A 14,460-nucleotide genomic window follows, 5' to 3' on the forward strand; every position below is an offset into this window, starting at 1 on the left:
AACCCATTTAAAAAACAAACAAACAAACAAAAACTTACAAAGTCTAAAATGAAATAACTTTTTCTTCCAGCCTTAGTTTAAGTTTTGTTGGCAGCTACTCCTTGCCCCATCTTGAAACCTCTTCATTCTCTTTATCTCTTTCCTTCCTCCTCTATCCCATGCTACAAACACATGCCCAGTCTTCTCCCTAGATCTCCTTGCTGGATTGGTGAAAGATCCCTTGAACCTCTTCTGTCCTTCTCTGCTTTACTTCAGGTGCCAGTTATCTTTGCCCTGCACTGATGTGATACTCGTTTAACCTGCCTCCTTATCTTTGCGCTCGCTTGCCTTCCATTGTATCTTCATGTTGCTGCCAGGATTATCCTTATATTTTTCACACAGAGTCTAGATTATAAAGTGTCAAGGGCTGTTATGGCTGCTTTAATGTCATCAGTGATTAAGGTTCATTGTTTCTGTGGCACCATCCTCAGCAAGGGTTTCTCCTTTCAAGATGTTTTATGGTCCATGATTACTGTTGGTGCCCTAGCTGCCTTGTCTGTTTTTTGTCAGAAAGAAGTGGGAAAAGAGTGTAAGTCAGCTCCCTTTGAGGAACCATCTGGAATCCAATGCCAGTGACTTCGAACACTGTTCAGCCATCTGTACCTGTTGGGGAGTCTAGAAAAGTCTTTCATTGGGGCACTTGGGTTTAGGGAAGTTCTGATAGTAAAACAAAAGGGAAGGATGGATTTTGGGTAAGAAACCAACAGTATCTGTATTCTAGCTGTTGAGATGCTTTCATGCTCCCAACTTACCACTTACTTCTGCTTCTTGGCTTTTACTCAAGATTTTTTGTCCTGCCTTAATTGTTTCTTTCCTTTTCTACCTGGTTACCTCTAACTTGTTCTATAAGGTTGAGTTAAATGTAAACGCTTGAGTACAATTAAATAGAACTATTAGATGTAGAAATAATTCCTTAGGGTTACCTCAAGCACTTGAATAAATGAGCAATTATAGGATACAAATCAGAAAGAAAAGTAAAATAAAAAATCTGACCTGGAGACAGACTGTACTGCTTAATTTTCCTTCTTGTTTCCCTAACCAAGAAACTTGACCTTTTGATATATACTCTAAACTTTAAATATAATCTTTTAAAGGTTAATTGTATCAAAGAAGAAACATCAAGATACTGTGGAAAAGAGAAGGATTTGATGAAAGCATATTTATTCAGGTAAAGTATTTTTTTTTAGTGTGATAGGCAGATATAAAGCTATACTTCTAGAATGTTAAAATATACAAAATATCACTAAGTCAGAATAAAGTTGCATGCAGTAGGAGTCAATGAAGCTTAGCAAACAGTCTAAGCCATAGAGTTGTTACCTGTGCTTCAGCTTTCTTATCTATAAAATGAGTTAAAATAACTCTAAAACCTACCTCACTGACTTGTTTTGAATATTACATGAGAATTCTTATGTAAATTCCTACTATAAGTGCCTGAAAAGTAATCACTTAACAAATTTAGTGTTTTGAGTAGATCTGTCAGGTCCATATTTGGGTGTGAAAGAAATGTATTTTTGAAAGATCTGCCAATGTCCCAGTTACAGATTCCTTTCCACTTTGGTATGCTAGTCTCTCTGAGGTTTCTCAGAGTCTTTTTCCCAAACTATTTGGATTTGGCCTAAGAAGAGGGGACAGATTCTGTCTCCTCAGAGATCAACTGCTAAGGACACTTCTTTTTCTCTCCAACTTGTCTCCTTTCCCAGCCCATTTAGGGAATGTATGTGTATATGACTGGGAAGTTGGTAGGAAGTTGGTTGAGACTCATGTGTTTTTCCCAGTCTTTTTGCCTAGCCCAGGGTCTAAGCTCCTCAAAATCAACGTATTTATTGAGTGTAAATATTCAATAAATATTTTTGTGTGTTTTATGGTCAGCATGCTGGTAGGGGAGGTACATGGTATAATAGATAACACTCAGGCTCTGACATCAAAGAACATACAACCTACTGTATTAGAAAGACAAGAAAAATGAATTTCAAGGGAATATTTCTGTAATGGTTTTTGAAATTTTTTGTAGGGGCAACATCTTACTTAGAGAATTCCCTCCTGATACTCTGTTTGATGTGAATGCCATCGTTGCTCATGTTCTCTTGTAAGTACGGAGGTACCCATTCATTTGTTTTTATCTCTTGATTTCGTTAGAGGCTGCCACAATCCATTAAAATATTTTAGGGTTTTAACATTATATTTGTAGGCATTCAGTCACACATATTACTGGTCTATCTTCTCCCTATGTAGAGGATCTCAAATGTCTTGAATGGCAGAGGATACAGAAACATTTTTATATAAGAAATAGGAGAGGACACAATCACATGGTGATAGTATTGCTTTTCCTTTTGAGTATAACTGTGGAGTAAGGATTTTACAGGTAAGAAGCTCATTTTGCTATTCTCACTGGGATTTTTAAAATGTCTGGCTTGCTTCTCATCCCAGCCGGATTTTTCTGGAGTCTGTAGCTCTGTGGTTACTCGGTAGGTGCCGAAACAGTGCAAATAGTCCCAGCACACATCTTAGTGTTTACTGAGAGAGGGAGAGAGAGAGAATCTAAATTTAACTTGCCTGGCATGGAATCTTTACACCTAGGATTTAGGCCTATGAGGAGTCCATTCTTGTATTCTCCCCCTGAATGGAGTCTGGTTTCCTCCTCAGTGACACAGCTAGAAGCTACAACTTAATCAGGGATACAAGGTTACATGGACTTTTCCAGTTTAATGTTATGTTAGGACTCCTGGCACTTAGACTTTTGCTGACATTGAGTATCTTTGTTGTCTGCTTGGCTACCCTATTCCTTCTCCTCTTGGACTGGATTCCCATAAAAATTGGGTGAAAGTTAAATGATAGGAAACTCAAAACTTATAGGTGAAAAGTTGTGGTTATCATTTTGAAAATGGACACTTTTAAATGTTCCAGTACCCATCATATATAAATGAAAAGATTTTAGAAATCCCTGCCAATGATGGAGCCTAAGACCTGTAGACTAAGAAGCCAGTTGTAAAGAGTAAGTGGTGGCCTTTTGGAGAGGAATTCCAAAGAGCTGGTATGGCTTCTCTTCTCTAGGAATATAGTGTGGTTTTTTTTTTTTTTTTTTTTTTAAGATTTTATTTATTTATTTGTCAGAGAGAGAGGGAGAGAGAGCGAGCACAGGCAGACAGAATGGCAGGCAGAGGCAGAGGGAGAAGCAGGCTCCCTGACGAGCAAGGAGCCCGATGTAGGACTCGATCCCAGGACGCTGGGATCATAACCTGAGCCGAAGGCACCTGCTTAACGAACTGAGCCACCCAGGCGTCCCAGAATATAGTGTTTTGTTGCATAGACAGATACAGAAACAGGAAATATTAAGTAGTAAATTGGTAGCAACTTCTTTGTATGAGGGCATAAGGATCCACAACACAGGGAAAAATTCCTTGTGTCTAGAATGGAGGCAGATATTTGTTAAGAAGGCTTCCTGGTGGAGGTGGCACTTGGGATGAATCTTAAAGGATAAGTGGGAGTTTGCTTGGTGAAGAAACAGAAGGTGGGGAGGCAGGGGAAACTGAGCAAAGGCATGGAGGTTAGAATACTTTGGGGGGGCAGTTTTTTTAAAATAAAATTTTTTAAAAGATTTTTATTTTTTTGAGAGCAGGGGGAGAGGCAGAGGGAGAAGCAGACGCCCTGCTGAGCAGGGAGCCCAATGTAGGGCTTGATCGCAGAACCCTGGGATCATGACCTGAGCCAAAGGCAGATACTTAGCTGACTGAGCCACCCGGGTGCCCCATGGAGGGGTGCAGTTTTTACTGGAGTATGAAATGTGAAGCAGGAGATGAGAGCAGAAAAGTAGGTATGGGGTTCAGATGAAGGGATCTTTGTTTACCATGTGAAGAAGTTGAGGCTTTGGAGTAGCCACTGAAGGGTGAGGAGTTTAGCTCCAAGCCAGAATCCTTATGTGACCTATGAGTCAAGACCATAGGCAATTACAGTCTTCGTCTGGCAGCCCTCATAGAGGAAAGGTGCCCTGCCCACACCAGACTGGCTGTGTGCCCAGTGCATTGTGTTTTCTAGAGAAAATTGAGATCCAGGACTCAGGCGCCTAGGCCAGACATGCTCATATGTAACCTGTATTTCTAGCCCAGGTGTCCCTATACAGAGGCCTCCTTATCAGGGACCTTGACTGAGGCACCTCCTAGGTGCTTTTGCTAAGACCTTCTTATCAGAGGTCTTTAGTTGAGGCACTTTCCTCCACTTGACTCAGTATCTTTCCATGTCTGGCTCTTCCCCCTTCCTTTCCCCTTGGACCACAAGTCCATAGTCAAGAGCCTTTTGTTTGGGATCCCTTGGAATGAGATGCCTCCATGCATGTGACTGCATCCACCTAACCCTTGCCTAATGCTGGCCCATGGTGGTTGTGGCAAGGAATTGAGCCCTTATGGAACTGGGCCTCTCTATTGGCCTCTGGCTTGCCCTCCTATTACAATGAGGGAATAAAGACTTAATTGTTACTTAAGTTTGGCTCACTGTCTTGACCACCTCAATGTCTGATTGCTCAATAGAGGGTTGTAGGCAGTAAGTGATGTAATCAGATTAGTACCTTCGAGTTCTTTCTGGTGGACGTGAGACAGATTTGTGAAGTCCAAGCACACATAGAAAGCATTGTGTGTCCATTATACAACCTAAGGAGGTAAAATAGTGATAGCAAAGAGGGGATTTCCTTTTTAATGCTTAGGAGGTGAAGTTAACTGGATTTGCTAAGGGCTAATTTGGTAATAATCAGCAAAACTACAAACTCGAAGTTAATCCCTAATCTCTTCTTTTCTGTCTTTCCAGTCTCACTCTACCCCAAATCCTCTCTGATTAACATCTGAAGTAGGCAAGGAAGAAGAACAGATTGACAGGGGAAGATGAGTCTAACAAGGGGAAGCCCATCAGACCTGAGTCTCCAGTAGGGACCTGTGGGAATTGGAACCACTGAGGAGTACAGATGTAGGTGTAGTCAACATACAGGTTATTCAGGGAGCATCTGACACAACACCAACACTCATGAGAAGAAGAAACTGAGGGGGGAATGTACATGTAGAATTGCAAAGAGGCAATGTTCTCATTTTAATTTAAAATGTAAGAAAAATGACTTGTGGAATATAGTATTTTACAAAAATTCTCTGTAGTGATATTTAGAATGTTGAAGAACTGTGCTAAATAATGTGCCATGTCATAGCTGCACCTTCCAAATAACCATGAAGGAAAAAAATACCTTTCAATTTGACATTTTGCTTTAAGGTGCTAAAACCATCTGTTTGAAATATGCAGTGCCTGGCAAGCAGTTTCTCTCCTTAATGCCCATCACCCATTTAGCCCATCTCTGGCCCACCTCCCTCCATCAATCTTGTTTGTTCTCTATAGTTAAAGCTCTGTTTTACGGTTTGCTTCTTCCCTACCCCACCCCTCATGTTCATTTGATTCTTAAATTCCACATATGAGTGAGAACATATGGCATTTGTCTTTTTCTGACTGACTTATTTTGCTTAGCGTGATACACTCTGGGTCGATCCACATTGTTGCAAATAGCAAGATTTCATTCTTTTTGAAGGCTGAGTGATATTCCATTATGTATATACATATATATATACACACATACATGTACCACATCTTATTTATCTACTCATCAGTTGATGGACATTTGTGTTCTTTCCATAATTTGCCTGTTCTTAGTAATGCTGCCATAAACATTGGGGTGCATGTATCCCTTCAAATCAGTATTTTGTATCCTTTGGGTAAATATCTAGCAGTGCTAGAACTACCCTGAATCCTAGGGTAGTTCTATTTTTAACTTTGTGAGGAACCTCCATACTCTTTTCCCGGGTGGCCACACCAGTTTGCATTCCCACCAACAGGGCCAGAGGGTTCCCCTTTCCCTGCATCCTCGGCAACATCTCTTGTTTCCTGTTGTTAATTTTAGGCATTCTGAGGTGGTATTTGATTGTAGTTTTGATTTGTATTTCCCTGATGATGAATGATGTTGAATGGTCTGGATGTCTTCTTTAGAAAAATGTCTATTGATGTCTTCCACCCACTTCTTAACTAGGTTATTTGTTTTTTGGGTATTGAGTTTGTTCTTTATAGATTTTAGATATTAATTCTTTACCTGATATGTCATTTGCAAATATCTTCTCCCATTCCAAAGGCTACCTTTTTGTTTTATTGATTGTTTCCATTGTTGTGTAGAAACTTTTTATCTTGATGAAGTCCCAATAGTTCATTTTTGCTTTTCTTTCCCTTACCTCCAGAGATGTATGTAGTAGGGAGTTGCTATGGTTGATGTCAAAGAGATAGTGCCTTTGTTCTCTAGGATTTTGATGCTTTCCTATCTCACATTTAGGTCTTTTGTCCATTTTGAATTTATTTTTGTGTATTGTGTAAGAAAGTGGTCTAGTTTCGTTCTTCTGCATGTTCCTATCCAGTTTTCCCAACACCATTTGTTGAAGAGACTGTCCTTTTTCGTTGGATATTCTTTCCTACTTTGTTAAAAATTAGCCTCCTTACCCATTCATTTTTTTTAATTTTTTTTTTTTTTTTAGATTTTTATTTAGTTATTTGAGAGAGAGAGACAGTGATAGAGAGCATGAGCGAGGAGAAGGTCAGAGGGAGAGGCAGACTCCCCGTGGAGCTGGGATCCTGATGCGGGACTCAATCCTGGGACTCCGGGACCATGACCTGAGCTGAAGGCAGTTGCTTAACCAACTGAGCCACCCAGGTGCCCCCATTCATTCTTTAGTAGAATGTTCTTTAGCTTCTGTATATTTGTGGTCTTTCCAATTTTTTTCTTGTGGTTGTCTTCAAGTTTCATAGCATTGTGATTGAAAAATGTATTGTATGGTCTCAGTCTTTTTGTACTATTTGAGGCCTGATTTGGGACCTAGTATGTGATCTATTCTGGAGAAGGTCCCATGTGCACTTGAAAAGAATGTGTATTCTGCTGCTCTGAGCTGAAGTGTTGTGAATATATCTGTTATTTTAAGTCCATGTGGCCCAGTGTGTCATTCAAAGCCATGTTTCTTTGTTGATTTTCTGCTTGGATCGTCTCTCCATTGATGTAAGTGGGGGTGTTAAAGTCCCCTACTATTATTATTTTATTACTAATGCATTCCTTTATGTTTGTTATTAATTATATTATATATTTGGGTGCTCCCAAGTTGGGGGCATAAATATTTACCATTGTTAGATCTTCTTGTTGGATTGACCCCTTTATTATGATGTAGTGCCCTTTTTCCTCTCTTGTTATAGTCTCTTTAAAATCTAGCTTATCTGATATTAGAATGGCTACTCTGACTTTCTTTTGACATCCATTTGCATGGTAAATATTTCTCCATACCTTTACTTTCAATCTACAGGTGTCTTTAGGTCTAAAATGAGTCTCTTGTAGGCAGCATATATTGATTTTTTTTTTTTAATCCATTCTGACACCCTGTGTCCTTTGGAGCTTTTAGTCCATTTATATTCAGAGTGATTTTTGATAGATATGAACTTAGTGCCATTTTATTACTTGTTTTGTTGTTGTTTCTAGAGATTTTTCTTTGTTCCTTTCTAGTCTTTGTCATTTTTGATCTTTCCCATTTAGAGAGTATCCTTTAATATTTCTTAAAGACTAGACAAATTCCTTTTGTTTGTCTAGGAAACTTCTTTATCTCTCCTATTCTGAATGACAGCCTTGCAGGATAGAGGATATGAAGAGCGTAAGAGCTGTATATTTTTCCCATTTAGCGTGTTGAATATATCATGCCACTTTCTTCTTGCCTGCTGAGTTTCTGTGGAGAGATCTTTTGCTAACCTTATTCGCCTTCCCTTATTTGTTAGGGACTTCTTATGTCTTGCTTCATTTAGTATTTTTTCCTTATCTCTATATTTTGCAAATTTTACTATGATGTGGCTTGATGTTGGCCTGATTTTGTTGATTTTGATGGGAGTTCTCTGTGCCTCCTGGATTTGGATATCCGTTTTCTTTTCCAGACTGGGAAAGTTGTCAGCTGTAATTTCTTCAAATAAACCTTCTGCCCTCTTTTCCCAGTTCTTCTGGGACTCCTATGATACAAATGTTATTATGCTTTATAGAATCACTGAGTTCCCTAGGTCTACATTCATGATCCAGTATTTTTCGTTCCCTCTTCAGCTTCATTATTTTCCATAATTTTGTCTTCTATATCAGTTATTTGTTCCTCTGCTTCTTCCATCCTTGTAGTCATTACATCCAGTCAGTTTTGCATCTTGGTTATTGCAGTTTTCATTTCAGCCTGACTACATTTTAGGTTTTTTATCTCTTGGATAAGGGTCTCCCTGCTGTCTTCTGTGGTTTTCTCAAGCCCAGCTAGTATCCTTATGATTGTTGCTTTACATTCTGGGTCAGGAATATTACTTATATTTGTTTTCATTAGATCCCTGGCAGTGTGATCTTTTCTTATTCTTTCTTTTGGGATGAATTCCTCTGTCTTGGCATTTTGTGTATATTCTGTCTTCTTCTTTGTGTTAGGAAAGCCTGTTATGGGGGCACCTGGGTGGCACAGTTGGTTGAGTGTCTGCCTTTGGCTCCGGTCATGATCCCAGGGCCCTGGGATTGAACCTTACATTGGGCTTCCTGCTCAACACAGAACCTGCTTCTCCCTCTCTTGCTCAGCAGAGAGCCTGCTTCTCCCTCTCTCTCTGCTGCTCCCTCTGCTTGTGCTCTCTCTGTGTCAGGTAAATATATAGGTATAAAAAAAAAAAAAAAGAAAAGAAAGCCTGTTATCTTTCCTTCTCTTGAGAGTGATGATTTTATGAAGTAGAGGTCCTATACTGTCCAGGGCCTGGTGCTTCAGGAAGTGTTTCAGAGTGTATACTCTGATGCTGTGTGTTTTGGCCCCTCTTTCCTTCAGGTCAGTCCTCTTCAGAGTTTCTCCTTGCCTGCAGTGGCGAGTGTTTGGATCTTGGCCAGAGTGTGGCACATTTTAACTAGTGTATTCCTGTCTGTTTTTTTTTTTTAAAGGTTTTATTTATTTATTTGACACAGAGAGATCACAAATAGGCAGAGAGGTGGGCAGAGAGAGAGGAGGAAGGAGAGAGGAAGCTAAGCAGAGAGCCCGATGCGGGGCTCAATCCCAGGACCCTGGGATCATGACCTGAGCTGAAGGCAGAGGCTTTAACCCACTGAGCCACCCAGGAACCCATTTTTTAAAAAAGATTTTATTTATTTATTTGACAGAGAGAGAGGTCACAAGTAGGCAGAGAGGCAGGCAGAGACAGAGAGGGAAAGTAGGCTCTCCACTGAGCAGAGAGCCTGATGCAGCCCTTGATCCTAGGACCCTGAGATCACGACCTGAGCGGAAGGCAGAGGCTTAACCCACTGAGCCACCCAGGCGCTCTCCCGTCTGTTAAAAGAGACCTGATGCTATTTTCACTAGAGCTGAAGCTTTGTAGAGCTTTATGTTTAGTAGATGTGGTATATGGGGGATGGAGGGTTGTGTTGGTCTTCTTGGAGAGGGTCCCACCACGCTGGTTCTTAGGCATGCTTGTCTAAGAAAGCAGCAGCAGCAGCAGACCCTGTGCAAGGCTTGGTGTAAGCTATTTAGCCCACCACTGTTGGCACTGTGCTGCTTATTGAAATTAGTTTATGCTGAGTGGTGGGGGAGGGTAATGGGGCCAGCTCTCTCCCTTGTCCCTAGAGAGGGTAGTATGTGCCAGCCACTGTCCAGGAAGTCCTCCTGGAAGAGCAAAGAATCTCCCCTCGTGTGTCCTAGGCATCCCTCAGATGCCTGCCTTTACCCTGTCTGTGTCTAGCATGGTTGCCCCCCTGATAGCACAGTGCACCTTGGGGTCTATCCCAGGCAGACTGGTTGTGTTTTAAAACTCCAAACTTTAGGGACCTGGCATGGTGGGGTCCTACACTGTCCTACAGGGCAGGGTCTCACTGTGCTCAGAGTGATACAGGTTTGTCCCAGAAGAGTAGTCACACCAAAGTGCAGGGGTTTGGAGTTTGTTGTAAACCACAGCAAAGAGCTGGTGTCCAGATTAGCCGCCCTCAGCAGGTGTCTTTGCATCTATGTTGAGAGGTGGGGAGGGAAATAGCGCCTGCTGGCTCTTTAGTCCACCTCTCCCAGATGCGCTCCAAGAATGGGGAACTGCTTCTCCTAGTGAGTCCCAAGGAATCCTGCGATCAACGTCTGCCTCCAGGCTATCTGCCCTCTTTCTCCACAGGAGAATTGTAGCCCCTGCCAGGATCCACATCAATCTTGCTGTGGATAGCTAAAACTCTAGTCTTTGAGCCCCACTGGTTGTCAAAAAATATTGAAAATCAGCTCCTCTCATTTTCCCTGTCAGTTGCTTTGGGGAAGTGTTTTCCATATGCAGTCCCCTGTGCATTCCTCTCTCCCTCCCTCCTTCCCTCCTCTGTGACCAGGGTTCCCTGCCCTCTGCAGCACCCATGATCTCTTTCTCCCCCAAACCACATCTCTGCACCTCCTACCTTCCATGATATGTCTTCTTCTCTCCCTCTAGATGTGCAGTTTGTTCTGTCAGTCTTCAGATCAATTTTGTCCTAAACAAAACAACTTGATTAAAGAGAAGAATTAGTAAATCAAACCTAGGTTCTTCACCTTGTGAATTTCTGCCCATGGTACTGGGAATTCCCTCTCTCTGGGATATGATTATGAGTGTACAAGACACTACTACTAGTCTCTTACCCTTCCAATTTAGAGCATGAACTAGATTTTTTTTTGTTATTTTTTATTTTTTAATTTTTTATAAACATATATTTTTATCCCCAGGGGTACAGGTCTGTGAATCGCCAGGTTTATACACTTCACAGCACTCACCATAGCACATACCCTCCCCAATGTCCATAACCCCACCCACCCTCTTCCAACCCCCCTGCCCCCATCAACCCTCAGTTTGTTTTGTGAGATTAAGAGTCACTTATGGTTTGTCTCCCTCCCAATCCCATCTTGTTTCATTTACTCTTCTCCTACCCCCTTAACCCCCCATGTTGCATCTCCTCTTCCTCATATCAGGGAGATCATATGATAGTTGTCTTTCTCCGATTGGCTTATTTCACTAAGCATGATACCCTCTAGTTCCATCCACGTCATCGCAAATGGCAAGATTTCATTTCTTTTGATGGCTGCATAGTATTCCATTGTGTATATATACCACATCTTCTTTATCCATTCGTCTGTTGATGGACATCTAGATTCTTTCCATAGTTTGGCTATTGTAGACATTGCTGCTATAAACATTCGGGTGCGCGTGCCCCTTCGGATCACTACGTTTGTATCTTTAGGGTAAATACCCAGTAGTGCAATTTCTGGGTCATAGGGTAGTTCTATTTTCAACATTTTGAGGAACCTCCATGCTGTTTTCCAAAGTGGCTGCACCAGCTTGCATTCCCACCAACAGTGTAGGAGGGTTCCCCTTTCTCCGCATCCTCGCCAGCATCTGTCATTTCCTGACTTGTTAATTTTAGCCATTCTGACTGGTGTGAGGTGATATCTCATTGTGGTTTTGATTTGTATTTCCCTGATGCCGAGTGATCTGGAGCACTTTTTCATATGTCTGTTGGCCACCTGGATGTCTTCTTTGCAAAAATGTCTCTTCATGTCTTCTGCCCATTTCTTGATTGGATTATTTGTTCTTTGGGTGTTGAGTTTGCTAAGTTCTTTATAGATTTTGGACACTAGCCCTTTATCTGATATGTCGTTTGCAAGTATCTTCTCCCATTCTGTCAGTTGTCTTTTGGTTTTGTTAACTGTTTCCTTTGCTGTGCAAAAGCTTTTGATCTTGATAAAATCCCAATAGTTCATTTTTGCCCTTGCTTCCCTTGCCTTTGGCGATGTTCCTAGGAAGATGTTGCTGCGGCTGAGGTCGAAGAGGTTGCTGCCTGTGTTCTCCTCAAGGATGTTGATGGATTCCTTTCTCACATTGAGGTCCTTCATCCATTTTGAGTCTATTTTCATGTGTGGTGTAAGGAAATGATCCAATTTCATTTTTCTGCATGTGGCTGTCCAATTTTCCCAACACCATTTATTGAAGAGGCTGTCTTTTTTCCATTGGACATTCTTTCCTGCTTTGTCGAAGATTAGTTGACCATAGAGTTGAGGGTCTATTTCTGGGCTCTCTATTCTGTTCCATTGATCTGTGTGTCTGTTTTTGTGCCAGTACCATGCTGTCTTGATGATGACAGCTTTGTAATAGAGCTTGAAGTCCGGAATTGTGATGCCACCAACTTTGGCTTTCTTTTTCAATATTCCTTTGGCTATTCGAGGTCTTCTCTGGTTCCATATAAATTTTAGGATTATTTCTTCCATTTCTTTGAAAAAAATGGATGGCACTTTGATAGGAATTGCATTAAATGTGTAGATTGCTTTAGGTAGCATAGACATTTTCACAATATTTGTTCTTCCAATCCAGGAGCATGGAACATTTTTCCATTTCTTTGTGTCTTCCTCAATTTCTTTCATGAGTACTTTATAGTTTTCTATGTATAGATTCTTAGTCTCTTTGGTTAGGTTTATTCCTAGGTATCTTATAGTTTTGGGTGCAATTGTAAATGGGATGGACTCCTTAATTTCTCTTTCTTCTGTCTTGTTGGTGTAGAGGAATGCAACTGATTTCTGTGCATTGATTTTATATCCTGACACTTTACTGAATTCCTGTACCAGTTCTAGCAGTTTTGGAGTGGAGTCTTTTGGGTTTTCCACATATAGTATCATATCATCTGTGAAGAGTGATAGTTTGCCTTCTTCTTTGCCGAATTGGATGCCTTTAATTTCCTTTTGTTGTCTGATTGCTGAGGCTAGGATTTCAAGTACTATGTTGAATAGCAGTGGTGATAACGGACATCCCTGCCGTGTTCCTGACCTTAGCAGAAAAGCTTTCAGTTTTTCTCCATTGAGAATGATATTTGCGGTGGGTTTTTTGTAGATGGCTTTGATAATATTGAGGTATGTGCCCTCTATCCCCTCACTTTGAAGAGTTTTGATCAGGAAGGGATGCTGTACTTTGTCAAATGCTTTTTCAGCATCTATTGAGAGTATCATATGATTCTCGTTCTTTCTTTTATTAATGTGTTGTATCACATTGATTGATTTGCGGACGTTGAACCAAGCTTGCAGCCCTGGAATAAATCCCACTTGGTCGTGGTGAATAATCCTTTTAATGTACTGTTGAATCCTATTGGCTAGTATTTTGGTGAGAATTTTTGCATCTGTGTTCATCAAGGATCTTGGTCTGTCGTTCTCTTTTTTGATGGGATCCTTGTCTGGTTTTGGGATCAAGGTGATGCTGGCCTCATAAAATGAGTTTGGAAGTTTTCCTTCCATTTCTATTTTTTGGAACAGTTTCAGGAGAATAGGAATTTGTTCTTCTTTAAATGTTTGGTAGAATTCCCCCGGGAAGCCGTCTGGCCCTGGGCTTTTGTTTGTTTGGAGATTTTTGATGACTGTTTCAATCTCCTTACTGGTTATGGGTCTGTTCAGGATTTCTATTTCTTCCTGGTTCAGTTGTGGTAGTTTGTATGTCTGTAGGAATGCATCCATTTCTTCCAGATTGTCAAATTTGTTGGCGTAGAGTTGCTCATAGTATGTTCTTATAATTGTCTGTATTTCTTTGGTGTTCGTTGTGATCTCTCCTCTTTCATTCATGATTTTATTTATTTGGGTCCTTTCTCTTTTCTTTTTGATAATTCTGGCCAGGGGTTTATCAATCTTATTAATTCTTTCAAAGAACCAGCTCCTAGTTTCGTTGATTTGTTCTATTGTTTTTTTGGTTTCCATTTCATTGATTTCTGCTCTGATCTTTACGATTTCTCTTCTCCTGCTGGGTTTAGGGTTTCTTTCTTGTTCTTTCTCCAGCTCCTTTAGGTGTAGGGTTAGGTTGTGTACCTGAGACCTTTCTTGTTTCTTGAGAAAGGCTTGTACCGCTATATATTTTCCTCTCAGGACTGCCTTTGTTGTGTCCCACAGATTTTGAACCGTTGTGTTTTCATTATCATTTGTTTCCATGAATTTTTTCAATTCTTCTTTAATTTCCTGGTTGACCCATTCATTCGTTAGAAGAATGCTGTTTAGTCTCCATGTATTTGGGTTCTTTCCAAATTTCCTCTTGTGACTGAGTTCTAGCTTCAGAGCATTGTGGTCTGAAAATATGCAGGGAATGATCCCAATCTTTTGATACCGCTTGAGACCTGATTTAGGACTGAGGATATGATCTATTCTGGAGAATGTTCCATTCTGAAGAATGTGTATTCTGTTGCTTTGGGATGAAATGTTTTGAATATATCTGTGATGTCCATCTGGTCCAGTGTGTCATTTAAGGCCTTTATTTCCTTGTTGATCTTTTGCTTGGATGATCTGTCCATTTCAGTGAGGGGAGTGTTAAAGTCCCCTACTATTATTGTATTATTGTTGATGTGTTTCTTTGATTTTGTTATTAATT

The 14,460-nt window shown here is 40.7% G+C and overlaps 1 protein-coding gene across 5 annotated transcripts in view; it reads left to right on the plus strand.

Moving 5' to 3' along the window:
- TXNDC16 (thioredoxin domain containing 16) overlaps positions 1-14,460 on the plus strand; it is a 126,112-nt gene that overhangs the window by 17,095 nt on the left and 94,557 nt on the right. For all 5 annotated transcript variants that reach the window (XM_032871094.1, XM_032871097.1, XM_032871095.1 and 2 more), the window contains 2 exons: positions 1,134-1,207; positions 2,051-2,125. In XM_032871094.1, coding sequence (XP_032726985.1) covers positions 1,134-1,207; positions 2,051-2,125 — 149 coding nt within the window. The remainder of the gene's footprint in view (positions 1-1,133; positions 1,208-2,050; positions 2,126-14,460) is intronic.

This window comes from Lontra canadensis, unplaced genomic scaffold (assembly GCF_010015895.1).
Source record: "Lontra canadensis isolate GAN:19392208 unplaced genomic scaffold, GSC_riverotter_1.0 scaffold42, whole genome shotgun sequence".
NCBI classification, from domain to species: domain Eukaryota; kingdom Metazoa; phylum Chordata; class Mammalia; order Carnivora; family Mustelidae; genus Lontra; species Lontra canadensis.